The sequence below is a fragment of the Macrotis lagotis genome, chromosome 6, assembly GCF_037893015.1.
Source record: "Macrotis lagotis isolate mMagLag1 chromosome 6, bilby.v1.9.chrom.fasta, whole genome shotgun sequence".
Lineage (NCBI taxonomy): Eukaryota > Metazoa > Chordata > Mammalia > Peramelemorphia > Peramelidae > Macrotis > Macrotis lagotis.
The window spans coordinates 1950109-1963474 of NC_133663.1; the positions used below are offsets into that span (position 1 = coordinate 1950109).

General features: G+C 55.3%; 1 protein-coding gene across 7 annotated transcripts in view; it reads left to right on the forward strand.

Moving 5' to 3' along the window:
- The window catches only part of CAMKK1 (calcium/calmodulin dependent protein kinase kinase 1), a 67902-nt gene that overhangs the window by 26093 nt on the left and 28443 nt on the right, over window positions 1–13366 (forward strand). For 4 of the 7 annotated variants that reach the window (XM_074190558.1, XM_074190561.1, XM_074190560.1 and 1 more), the window contains exon 2: window positions 9818–10320. In XM_074190558.1, the coding sequence (XP_074046659.1) occupies window positions 9865–10320 (456 nt within the window). In that variant the 5' untranslated portion in view covers window positions 9818–9864. The other 3 variants (XM_074190557.1, XM_074190559.1, XM_074190556.1) reach the window with 3 other exon arrangements.

Sequence of the window (13366 nt, forward strand, 5' to 3'; positions counted from 1 at the left end):
TGTGAGGCTATGTGTATGTACGTGTGTGTGTGTGTGTCTATTGTAGAGTCCTGGCCTAATGGTACAAGTGGGCAGTGGCAGGGTGGGCAGGGAGTGGTTGATCCATTGCTGGGTCAGTGGGGCTGGCACCTGGGGTGGAACAGCGGGGTGAGGCCTCTTCAGATGCAGACTGTGGGTCTCCTGTTGAGGGGGGGGTCAGATGATCCCGTCACACGAATCCCAGTATTTGGGCATGCTGGGCAGCCCAGGGGAATGGTATCGGAAAGCTGACCCCGAGAAGACTGGATCGGGCGAAGCTCCCGAAGCAGCCTTCTGGGCCTGCCAAGAATGGCTGATGTTTCTGTTTGAGTGGATTTTAGACTGTGGAACTCTTGGCTGGGCTGAGGAGCCTCCTGCAGGTGGCGAGGGTGAGGGGCGGGTGCCCAGCCAGGCACTGGGGTTCAGAACCTTTCCTTTAGGTATTGTATTACACTCCAGTCTGCAGAACCCACCCTGGGCTTGTCAAGATGCCTGGAAATCCCATTCCTAGCATTACCTGCATTTGAGGAGGAGACCTGGCAGGCCGAGACATGTCCGGAGAAGGACGGCCTGGCCGGTGATGGTGACCAGGATGGGGGCAGGGTGGTCAAGAGAGCCACTCCCAGCGTCCCAGTCACAGCATCCTCCTCCTCCTCCTATTGCCGCCTTTTCTCTTTACACCAGCGTCATATCAACCCTCCCTGGCCCTCTGCCCCCCAGGGGCACTGCTGTCTGGTGATTAAGAAACACATTTAGCCAGGACTCAATAGACTGAGAGAGCTGTCGATCCCAGCAGCCCCTCACCTCTCCCCAGCGAAGCTGATTTGCTTTTTCTGTGTTCCACTCCTCGGAGCCTCTGTTGAGCTCTGGCTCAACTCATCCCAAGCCTCCCATGTTTCTCCAGATTGCTGACATTCCTCATTTCTTATAGCTCAATGGTGACCCTTATCTTGGCCAGTCCCCTAATGGCCTCTTTCTGGCCTGTTCCCCCAAAGGTGCTGGGATGGATGTTGAGGGGCCTCTACAGGAGCTTTCCTTCTCCTTGCCTGCCTTGAGTCATATGAGGTCACTGGGTCAGAGGACAGGGCCAGTTGGCTCAGTTTTCTTCCCCAGCACCCCAATTCCCCATGGGCTCCACCTGCTGGGTCCCCGCCTTTTGCTCAGTGACTGGCTCGGACACTTCCCATTTGTTGATGCTTTTGCAGTCTGTTTTTAAGAACAGAGGCAGGAGGTCCCAGCAGCCCCAGGGAGACATCCTTCCGGAGAGCTCGGCATCTCGAAGGTGCGCCCATCCTTTGGGGACCCCTGGAGGAGGCGGCTGTGTTCATGCCTTTCCCATCAACAAAGCTGAGCCAGTTTTTTTTTTTGAGCTTGATCAGTAGGTCACAGCCGGATCCCCAGGAAGGTCAAACCCTGCCCTGTGGAGCGGCAAGCCCCCCCCATGTCTGGCTACCCCACGAGAGCCCCAGGGTGAGGGTGGCCCCACGCTCGGGGCTGGGGCTGGCTCCTCGGGCCTCCTGGCGCAGCTGGCTTCTGGGAGGGTTTTTCCATGGTGTTTGTTTTTCCCAATGTGAAACCTCCTCATACTGACTCATCAAGTAGAGAGAACCGAGAAGTCCTGGGAGGCACAAGTCATGGGGGCTGAAGAGCCCTGGATCCTCTGCTCTGACCTTCTGCAAGTCACAGCAACTCTCCAAGCCTCAGCTTCCCCAGGTTGGGGAGAGTATTGGAAAGGCTGTCACACGGAAGAGGGAGCAGAGACCGAGGCTAATTAGAGAATGGCTTGCTGGATAGGGCAGTGAGTTCCCCGTCTCTGGAGGTATTCACGTAGCAGCATGGTGCACTTCTGCCAGGAATGTTTGCTGTTGAGGACTTTTCTGTTTTGGTGGGCTGTTGGTCTAGACCCGTGGGGTCCTCTTGATTCTCTGAGAGACTCAGCATTCCCCCCAAGGTGTCTGGTTGTGTAGACCATCTCTGGCTGGTTGGGAAGGGGGCTCAGTTCTCCTGGAGAGCAGAAGCCCGGGAACCAAGGGTGCCAGACTTGGGAGTGCCAGCACCCCGATGTGAATCTGTGATCTGCCTCAGTGTTCTCATGTATAAGTGGGGGAGTGTAGACCAGGTGGCCCTGTGATCCAAGAGGCACCAGGCAGGTGGGCAGGGGCCTCACTGCCCAGGAGAACCCCGCGAGGAGACCAGGGGTTGGGGGGGGCTGCTGTGGGAGGGAGGCAGGCCGTGGTGATGTGCCTGCCTTGGCTGGAGAGGGGTTGCCATGGCAGCAGCTTGTTGTGCTCTTGGATCCAGGCCTGGGTCAAGGCCCCCTCCCGTGTGGCAAAGGAGCCTAGAGCTCCCTTGGCAGAGGCAATGTGGGGCTCTTAGAGCACTCACGGGGCTGGGGACGGGCCAGGATGTTGCCCCCATAGAAGAGAGAGCGGGCACAAAGCCAGCGGGACAAAAGACACAAGGAATCAATCTAAAGGAAATAAGGTAATGAGTTCCCTGTCACTGGAGGGATTCCTGCCTGCTTGGCCTCCTGCATGTCCCTTCCTTCTCCTCCTCTGTCTATAGAGGGGGAGCTTGAGTGACCTCTGGGGTCCCTGCCCGGGGGAGGATGATGACCATGGGGGAGAGAATGGGCACATCTGCATCAGAAGAGGGACAGGGGCTGTGGGGGAAAGAGGAGGACCCACGCCTGCTCTGGTCCCTCCACGGGCCCCGGGGGCCTCCTCACTGGCCAAGCCATTGGCCCCTTCTTGAGCCTTGTCCATGGGGCCCCTGGTCCGAGTCAGCCCTCCTCCTCTGGGGCTGCCCCTTCCCAGCCTCATTTGTTGGTTCTGTCCCAGGGTGGGCTTTCCTCATGCTGCCCCCCAGGCTCTGTCTTTCCCTCCCATGTAGATGCTCCTGAGAGGCCCATCTCTCCCTCCTGGACCAGATCCCACATATCCAAATGGAATCTCATTATCCCAGCCCCCCCCCATCAACACCCTCCTTCTGTTTATGCCAACTTAACTTTTACCCTTCCCTTTCTCATCAATGATATGTAATCAGTCGCCCCATCGGGCAGATTCAAACTCAGCCGGGCCTCTCAGCTCTGTGGCCTGAGGGTGAGCAAACCCTTCCCAGGACCCTCGAGGAAGAAGCCTGGCCAGCTCTGCACTCTGGGGGTCCGGCTCTAAATCCTGGCTCTGCTTTCAATGAGTTTGTGACCTTGGGTAAGTCACTTCACCTCCGGGCCTCTGTTTATCCATCTGCAGATTGAAGATCCAGAAGTGTGATCAGATCTTAAGGGTCCATAATAGATGGGAAAGGGCCCGGGAATTTGGATTCAAAACAATCCACAAGGGAGCCCCTGGAGGCCCTGGCCCTCAGAGGGCCCATCCCACTGCTTCTAGAACCTTCTCTCAGAATCCCCACTCTTCTTCCCTCCCCCAACATCCCCTCTGCAGTCAGTCCATCCTGACTTCACATCCTGGCCCATTCAGTGAGTCAGAAGCATTTATTGAGTACCCAGGGTGGGCCTGGGGAGTGCCAGGGGCCGGGCATGTCTGACCTCGTCTCCTCTTATTCAATCATCTCTCGGCTCCTTGTTGCCGCCTGCATCTTCTCGCGCTCCTCAGAGTGGATTTCACGGCCTCCATGGTGGCACTTTGTCAGCTTGTCTGCCCTCCTCTCCCTTGGGTGCTCTTGGAGCCAGACCAGCCGCTCCTGGGTGCCCCACACTTGGGGGGGCCTCCTCTCCTTCCTCGGCCCCTCTGTACAAATAAGAGCCACTAATACCAAAGCCTGCCCAGCCACATCTTCACGGCCTGGGTCAGGGCGAGGGAGGGATGGCTCCTCTGACCTTGGCCCTCCTCACGCCCTGGGCGACCCCTTTTAGGAAGCTCAGGAGTAAGCTAGAGAGGAGGGGGACAGGAGGGGCACGGCCTGGGACGTCGGGGGGGCCTGGAGAAGAGGAAGGCCTGAGGAGGTCTGAGGGTGGAGGGTCAAGTACTGGTGGAACAGGTTGAGGCCAGTTGTGCTCAGCCCAGTGGGCACCAGGGAGGGCCGTAAGGGGAGAAGCTGCAGACTCACAGTCAGGGGAAGCTGGGACATCCCAGGGCCATGGCCAGCCTCCGCAGCTGGGGGGAGCAGCCCCTGGGGATCTTTGAGCAGCCCTGGACCCCTGGTGGGGGCATTCTGGGGACTCCTTCAGTGGGTGTGTTAGAACCATGGCTGTGGGCCTCCCTCCTTCTCCCCCCACGCTCTTCCCTGCCCCTTATCCCATCCTCCCTTTTCTCAGCCCCATTAGTCTGGACTCTGCCGCTGATGCCTGTGTGTCCTCAGAGCCGGTCACAGGTCCTCCCCGGGGAGCCTCCCTGAGATGATTGGGCCTTGGAGCTGAGGCAACTGGAGTGCCGGAGGCCCAGCCTCCTCCAGGGGCTGTCAGCTCTCCCCTCTGGCTCCTCAGCTTACCCAGATGAAGCCGTCTGGCCTCCCAGGCTGGCGGGAGGCCTGCCCCCAGTGACGAGGCCAGAGGATTTGAAGCTTGCCTGGGAGAAAAGGCAGGGTTTGTGTTGGCAAAGAGGCAAGGGCTTGCCAGGGAGCAGGAACTCCTGGGCAAAGATGCCAGGGCAGAAAACCACAGGGCGGTCCAGGGAGCTGTGCGTTGTCCAACGTGACTGGAGGAAGACTGAGGTGGGGGGCCGATGAGTCACAGGAGCCTGGAGCCGGACTGAGCTCCCACCCACAGGAGGAATCCTCTGAAGCAGCCCTAAGAAGGCTCAGCCCTTGTCCGGGTGCATCCCTTCCCTGGGCTGAAGCTCCCCCCACCTTCCTGGGCTGAAGCCCACCCCCACCTTCCCTGGGCTGAAGCCCCCCCCCCCACCTTCCCTGGGCTGAAGCCCCCCACCCCCACCTTCCCTGGGCTGAAACTCCCCCACCTTCCTGGGCTGAAGCCCCCCCACCCCCACCTTCCCTGGGCTGAAGCTTCCCCACCTTCCTGGGCTGAAGCCCCCCACCCCCACCCCGTGACCTCTCATTTTGCCCTTGGAGATAGTACAGAGTGGTGAGTCTGTCTAGGAAGGCCTTGAATGCCAGCACGGCAAGTTTGGACTTGATCCCAAAGGTGATGGGGAGCCCATGCAGCAGCAGTTAGGTCTGATGTGTTTGAGTCACAGACTGTGGGGAATGGGAGCGGGGAGGGAGGAAGATGAACAGACCTGTGTCTCCCTTCCCCCTTGCGGTCGTCCTCCTTGTCGACCTCAGTGTTCACGCCGGGGGCCCCACGAAGAACTCAGTGTTTGGCCATGTGACTTTGGTCAAGACCCTAGGACTCCATTTCTGAAAAATCAAAAGGCTATTTTGGGGATTGTCCCAGCCCCAGATCTCCATCCCTCTTCAGCCTCTTGCCTTCTGGCTTCCCACCGGAGCCCACCTTGGTTCTCTGCTCTCCTCTGTCCATGCTCTCTCCCAGTGAAGCCCCTCACCTTCCTGGCTTCAGCTGTCTCCTTCAGGCAGGTGGCTGCCAGCTTTGGAAGCCCCAGTCCTGCTGCCCCTCCCCGGGCATCCCACCCGGGCCTGAGCCCCAGCTTATCCCACAGCTGCCCCACCTCAATGACAGCAGCATCCTCTCAGGTACCCAGGCTGACACCTGGGCTCCATCTCTGACTCCCCCCGACTGAGTCACTCACCCCCACTGTCACTCGGCCAGTTCAGGTTCTTATCACCTCCCACTTAGAGAAGGGGCATGTAATGAGCTGTGTGGTGGGGAGATGCTGGGGGGCCAGGGAGCGCAAGAGTCACTAAGGGGTTAGTGTTTGGGGGATCTGTGCCATCCCAACTTCTCCTCTCCCTGCCCCCATTGTCCAAGGTGCAGCATGGACTGCCCTCCATCTCTAGGTTCACAGTACGATGCCCCGCACGGGCATCGCCCTACTCTCTAGACCTGGACAGCTGATCAGTCATGGCCTTCCAGGTCTCAGACCCAACACTGGCAGTCTGCTTCATGATAATGCCCAGTCTTGGGTGCAGAGCCCAGTGGGCAGGAGGCCAGAGGGTAGAAGCTCCCTCTGTGCCCTTGCTGGCTCTACCCAACCAGTCTCCTCCTGTCTTGTCAGTCACCTGGAAATGTTGGTGCCTCGGGAGCACAGGATGGGCCCTTGGCCAGGTCAGAGACAGGACCCACTGGACCAGGATAGTCAGGACTTGGACAGGGGCATTCTTGCTTCCTAGGCACTAAGTCCAGCCTAGGAGTACAGTATCTTTCTATGGGATGTCCAAGCTGGGAAGAGCCCCATCCACCACACCATTCTCCCACTAGAGTGGAAGCCACCGTGTTGGTCCCCTGTGGGAATGTAAGCTCCCTGAAGGTAGGGGCTTTTGCACATCCATTTTTGTAGCTATGGTACCTAGGGAGCACCTCATTCATGCCTACCGATTGCTTAGTTTGGCCTCTTCTTTCTTTTCATTCCTTCACATCCTCTCCCCTAAAATCTAGGGCCTGGCATTCTCTTATCTCCTTCCTGTGTGGATAGAACCTGGCATCCCCCACTGACCTGCCTACCTCTGCTAAGGGCGATGGATGGTGGGAGAGGGGAAGCCCCGCTTGGGTGAGTCTGGGGAACCCCAGGCTCTTGGGCTTGGAGTTCAGATGAAGAGTACAGAGCTTTGCTCCAGAGAACTCTTCCCTGGATTACTCTCCAAAGGGGAATTTGGAGGTAAAGAAGGGCGGGAGCCGGCTAGCAGTGAGTGGGGCCACCTCGAAAGTGGGAAAATCATGAACTCAGCAACACCAAACACCCTTCCCCCAGTGGTCCTTAGCTTGGAAGAATACAAGCCTTCCTGGATCAGAGAAAATGGCCCTAGATGACAGCCACCACCCAGGAGGCCTAAACCTGAGGAAGTCTGCCTGGCCTTCTCAAGAAGAGAGACAGAGACCAAGAGATAGAGAGACAGAGAATGCGAGAATGGGACCAAGCTGTGAGTCCAGACTGAACTTCCAGCCTTCCTGGTTGCTACCTGTGGCTCAGCTTCCATCCCCATATCTTTGAGCTGGGTGGGCCGGGTGTACAGAGGGCCCAGGGAGGTGGGGCAAACCCACCATTTTATTGTCCGGTGATTCTCTCACCACCCTCATCTCCTCCTGGACTTTACCCGGCCGCCACTCCCGCCAGTGAGGCAGCTTCGGGTCGTTTGACCTCTCCCTTGTCTTGCCTTTCATCTTCTCTGCTTCTTTTAAGATTCCCCTCAGAGAGATGCCTGTGCAGCCACACCTGCCTTGTTGGGGTGCTCCCTTCCTGCCCTTACCAGAATAGCCTCGAGTGTCTCTCAGGTCTGCAGGACTGGGCTCCCTTCCAAAGAGATTTTCACTCTTCCTCCCTTTTCAGACTTCCGATCCCCTCCTCTCCTCCATGCCCTTTCTGGTCCAGCCATGTTGATCCTCTTCGGCACTCTTGACTCCCCATTTCCCACTGCTGGGCCTTTGCACCGGCTCTCCCAAGACTCTACCTCTTAGAATTTCTGGTTTTCTCTAAGCATCAGCTCAAAAGCCCTCTTCTTTCTCCCTGAAGTCTCTCTTCATCCTTCCGGCTGGTCCCTGGTGCTCTCTGACCCTGAAACACTGTATTCATTGGATGATTTATTTATTTATTCATCCCATCAGCACCCGCCTTCACCTCCACGTGTTGGCTCCCTGGTGGAGTGTGAGCTGCTGAGGGCAGGAGCTGATCTTCATCTCTGTCTTCAGTGTCCTGGCCCAGAGCAACATTTAATTAATAATTGCTGTATTTTTCTCACCTTTTCATTACTTGACATCCCCTCCTAAAGTCTGAGGTCCACTTAGTCTGCCTGGCATCTCCCTATTGTCAAGAGTCTGCCCTGTGCCAGTCAATAAACATGTCCTAAAGCCCCTACTCCGCATCTCGCTATGCTCAGTGGTGGTGAATGAAGCCACCCCCACTCACTCACTCCCTCAGAGCAAACTAAAGGGTGCAGGTCATTTGGGGAGGGAGGAGAGGCCTGACTGGGGCAGCGCTGGAAAGGGCAAGTCCAAGTGGTCACAATGTCGAGGCTTCTGCACCAGCCACAGCATTGTGAGAGTGGTGGCTTCCTCGGCTCCCCAGATCTGAGAGGCCATGGGAGCCCCACCTGCACCAGAGGATTGCACATTAGGGACTGGAAGGAAGCCCAGAGGTCCTCTGGTCTGAAACCTTGAGAGAGGCTTCTGCACAGGCTGCCTGGCTACAGATGCCACGGGTACCCATGACCAGCACATTTCTGTCTCTTGAGCTCCATGGCCTCTTCCTCAACAAGGGGTCACTACTTCAAGACCCCACCCCAGCAGTAGGGAGTTTATGACCCTCCAGGCTCCCATGCACCTGCTCTAGTCTTGTTGGATCCAAGCTGGTTTTTCAGAGGATCTCAGTCATGAAAAGAATCAATATGGGGAAGAGGGAAAAAAGAGGCAGTGGCTTAAGGGGACCAAATCCCCCTTCACTGGGAACGTCTTGGAGTTTGTCTTCTTGGTCAGTGTGTAAGAAGGGGAGAAAAGCATGGCAGCTGTGCCCCTTCCTCCTGGAGAGCTGACCAGGGCCTCAGGGGGGACGGGGGGCTGTCCTCCGGGCCACTTTCCACCACTGTTGGCCAGAAGCTTTAGGCCAGGTCTTCATTTACTTTCCCTAGGTCTCAGTTCTCATCAATAAGTAAAAATGAAAATGACCTTCCTACGTGTCCTTCCTAGGAATGAGGAGGAATAGTAAAAAATAAAGATTCATAACAATGATAGAAATAATAAAAGCATTCATAGCAATGATGATTTTCCTCCATTCTAGGGTTAGCATTCAGCCATGTGCCTGGAGACAGACACAAAGAAAGAGGGGAAATATGCCTTTGTTCAAAGAGTTGACAATTGGTCAGACTTGTATTTCTAGATTAAACGAAGTTTAGCCCTAAGTAGAATAGGCTGCTTGGGGAGGTAGTGAGCTTCCCACCCCTGGGGGTCTCCAAGCAGAGGCTGCATGCTCTCTTCTCAGATATGCTACAGTGAGCTCACTTCTTCAGGGATGGAATGGGTTGAACTCGGCGGCCTTTGAAGTCTCTGCCAGCTTGGAGGCTCTATGCCTCCTGCATCCTACCCCTCACAGCATAAGCTGAACCAGATCTTAAGTTGAAGAGACCAAGTAGGGCCAGATCTGGTTCTGGTGGAGCTGCAGTTCTCCTCAGGGTGAGTGAACTTGGCCAGGGGCTAGGAAGCTTGGAGCACACACCCCCCACCATGGGCCGTTCTGCGCCTTGCTCATCTCCAGGAGGGGCTGGGAGCTGGTTGACCACCAGCTGGGTGAGCTCCCTCCCAGTCAGGCTAAGCTGAGGTGCTCCAGGTGTTCACAACTTCTCCTGCATCATCAGTTCTGTATCCTCCCTTCAAGGAGTTCAGGTCGGGTTCTGGTTGGGTTTCTGGAGCAGTTCCCAAGTATTTTGTCTCCCTGAGCACTGGGCAAGTGAGAAGAGTCTGGGTTTGTTGATCCAACTACCCGGCTACCTTGGGGTAGGCTCCTAAGTCCTCACCCATAGGTGGTGGCCTTGAGGGAGTGGACGAGACCAAAGGGCCCTGGAAGGTAAGGCTGGACAACAAGGAACCTGGGATTTGTTTTGACCAAAAACTGGTTTTGCAGAGGAAGGAGAGGAGGTTCAGAGGGGACAAAGGACTTGTCCAAGATCATTCAGGTGTAAGAACCAACACTGTCATGTACAGGGGGAACAAGAAAGGCTGCATCTGGACAGGCCTGTGTGGCCGCTTATCACCTCTTTCTGTGTCTTCTCTCCCCAGGCTGATCGGCTGTTCTGACCAGATTGAGACCCAAACTGCATCAGTGCATGAAACTGGCCCTCGTCCCCACCATGGAGGAAGGCTCAGCCCTGTGCAGCCAAGACCCTTGTACAGAACTGGTGGAGAAAGTGGTTGCCCTTGATGTGACTGATCTGGGGGGAGTGGGCGAGGGGGACGACTGTGGAGTCTTCTCTGGGAATGGCCGCAACCAAGACTGTCGGGCAAGCAGCAGCCCCCCTGAAGCCAGAGAGAGAATTCCATCAGCCCCCTCCCTGACCGCCATAGATGCCCATCCCCCAAAGGACCCCAAGAACATCCCTGTCCGGCCTTCCCTATCCAACAGGAAGCTCTCCCTCCAGGAAAGACCAAACAGAAGCTGTCTTTCAGCTGCCTGTCCTTCTATGAGCGGGCCCTATGCCACAGGTCCTGCCAACCATATCTCGCCCCGCATTGTGCGCCGACCCACCATCGAATCCAACCGTGTATCCATCTCAGATGTGGAGGTAGGTGAAGCCATAGGCAAACAGTATGGGGACACCCAACCTAGAAACAGAAATGGGAGTCATGATTTGCTGAGCCCCTCTGCCAGTGGCAAGGAAAGGGAAGAAGCTCCTAAGTTTTCAACAAGCCTTTCCTGATTTCTCCTATAGTCCCAGCCCTCCACTAGCCCCTATACTATAGGGCAATCAGGAGGAAGAGGAAACACTGGGCCTTGCCTGGAAGGTGGGGTGGGTAAGGGCAGTAATGCAAGCATAGATAAGGAGCCTGGCTATCCTAGGAGGGAGTTGCAAGCATGAGGAAGGAGGAGGCCTATCCTAGAAGAGTGCTGCAAGCATGACAAGGGCAGCTATCTAGGAGGGTGCACAAAGCAGCCTCCTCTGGGTGATGGCAGAGGAGCCAGGGGAGGCTAGTGACCTCAGCTTCCTTGCCATCCATGCCCAGCTGGAGAATTATTCATTATCCTACTAAGCTGCTTGGTGAACATTTGGAAAGAGAGGCTGTGATCCCAAAGGATTACCCCTGGGTCTGTGGAGTGACAGTCAGGTCAAACAGAGCACATTTCCTCTTTGAACAGGAGAATCAGAGAGCTTAGGGGAAGCTTATAGCTGGCACGAATCTTAGTAAAGTAGCTGACAGGCCAAGGGGCCTCCTTTTGGCTATATGCCATTCCATAAGGTTATCTATCCTTGACTAAGATAAAGGACCAAGTGGCCATATGTTCATCAGGTGTGTAGGTGATGCCCAGCTGGCAGAGAATACTACCATCCTGGGGGTCAGGCTCAGGATCCAAAACCTCTCAGAGCACTGAGCCAAATTAAATCAAATGAGACTTTGTGGGGAGACATCCAATCTTTTTAATTTTTTTTATTTTTGCAAGGCAATGGGGTACAGTGACTTGCCCAAGGTCACACAGCTAGGTAATTATTAAGTGTTGTATTTGAACTCAGGAACTTCTGACTCCATAGCCAGTGCTCTATCCACTGCACCATCTAGCTGCCCCCATCCAATCTTTTAAAAGAAATTTTACCATTTTTAAAACAATGAGCAGGCACAGGGGAAGGGGGAGGGAAGTGAGTGGGACTGACCAACAATGGCATTTTGGTGTATTCTGTGACCAGCTCAAGAGAGTGTGATGATGGGAGGGCTGTCTCACACCCAGCTAGTGACAGTCCTCTGCCTGGGCCAGAGCACAGAGCCCCTCTAGAAAACTATGCTGAGTCCTGAAGAAGGACCTGGAAGTCAGATCAGGTGGGGTTGAATTGGCCCGAGTCTCCTAATATTTAAGGGCCATCACCTAGCAATGGAGTTAGGGTAGGTTCCCCAGGAGAGCCCCCTGGTGGCTGGTGTACCAGAGAGGCCAATTTTGACTGGCACATCTGGCTATCCCAGAATATAAAGGACTTCCCCTAGCAGTGGTTGACCCATCCCTGAGGTATCCCAAGAACATTCCAGACAGACACTCTTCAGGAAGTTCCTGAAGGGGTTCCTCCTCAGGAGTGATTGGGCTACCTGCCCTCCACAAGCCCTGAGAGCACAGGGGTTGACATCCTCTCCAACCTCCTCTACAGCCTTCAGCAGGGACTTCCCAGCTCCCCACACAGGGCCCTGCATATAGGAGGTCATGAGATTCTTCTCATCTCCTCCTTTGAGTCTTTGGGGCTTCCATTGTCTTCTTTCTGCTCAATGGCTTGCTCCTAGAGCTTCCTGCCCTCTGCCCACCAGCTCCCCTCCTAGGCTATTGGCATGAGTAAGTGATGGGGGAGGGCACAAGCTCAGGACTGAGCCAGGATTTTCTGGGGAGCTCACCTTTGTGGGCAAAGACACAAATGGGGCATGCCCTTTGGGGGGCATGGTTAGATGATTCTGGGTATCATGATTCTCCACAGCGTCTGGGTTCAAAGGGCAGCTTGAGCCCAGGCATAGGGACCAACTGAAGAATGGTACAGGCCAAGATGGCCTTGAGTTGCCTCTTCGTGTCCATCAAAATGTCAGGAATCTGCAGGTAGATCCCAGAGATGAGGGCCAAAGAATAGGCAAAAACACTTTTAAAAGAAAAAAAGGTGCCAAAAGCACAGGGAGGAGGATGAGCTTCCCAAGTAGCCAAAATCCAGCCGAGAGCCATTCCCCTTCACACAAATGGAGAGCATCCGCAATGTGCAACTGAGGAGGGAACAAACGGGTTTGGGGAAGTAGGGCATCATTAACAGTGCTCATCTCATGATGAACTAGATGACGGTGATTCAAATCCAAGACTCCCTATACTTATTGCTTAGGAAGACATTTGGATTGGCAGAGCCAAAGACCACTAGAAGGGGTCTCTTGTTGCAAGGTTTCTCTCACCCCTACTGTAAAATGACTCAATATTTCTTGGGAAATGTAACAATAGAAATAATAAGCCACCGATAGTAAGCATCAGATGACACAGATTCAGAGAAATGTCCATTGGTCCAAAGCAGAGACCCCATGGAGGGTCAGTTCCTCTGGACAAGTTGTTGGTGGCATGAAGCGCCGAGACCCAGCAGAGCCTCCTGGAAGAGATCTGGGATCACTCAAGAGAAGTTCAAAACACACACACACACACACACACACACACACACACACACACACACCAAATGACCAGATTCCAACACGTATCAGAGTGGACTCCCTATGGAGTTCCCCCCAGTGTCTGAGCCTGTTCAGCAGGACAGACTGCAGAAGGCCAATGGGCTCAGATCAGATGAACCAAGAGGAGAGCAAGGTAGGAACTGACACGTCTCATGCAAGTAAAGCCCTATCCCTTTAATACCAATATAGGGGAGAGTGATGAGACCCACACTGAGAGCAGTGGAGAGGCTCAGTGGGGCAAGCAGACCCCCTAGAGGAGGCCGCAAGGAACCCCAAAGAGAACCAGAGCTAAAGATGTCATCAAGGAGCTGTGGGGCAGCAAGAGAAGATGGATTGGTCATGTTATGAATGCCGGTGGCAGATGGAGAAGTGGGGAGAAGGGAGGAAGACCCCTCCCCTTGCCCCCTGGTATACTGGGGAGAGTCTGTGGCAAGCTGCTGG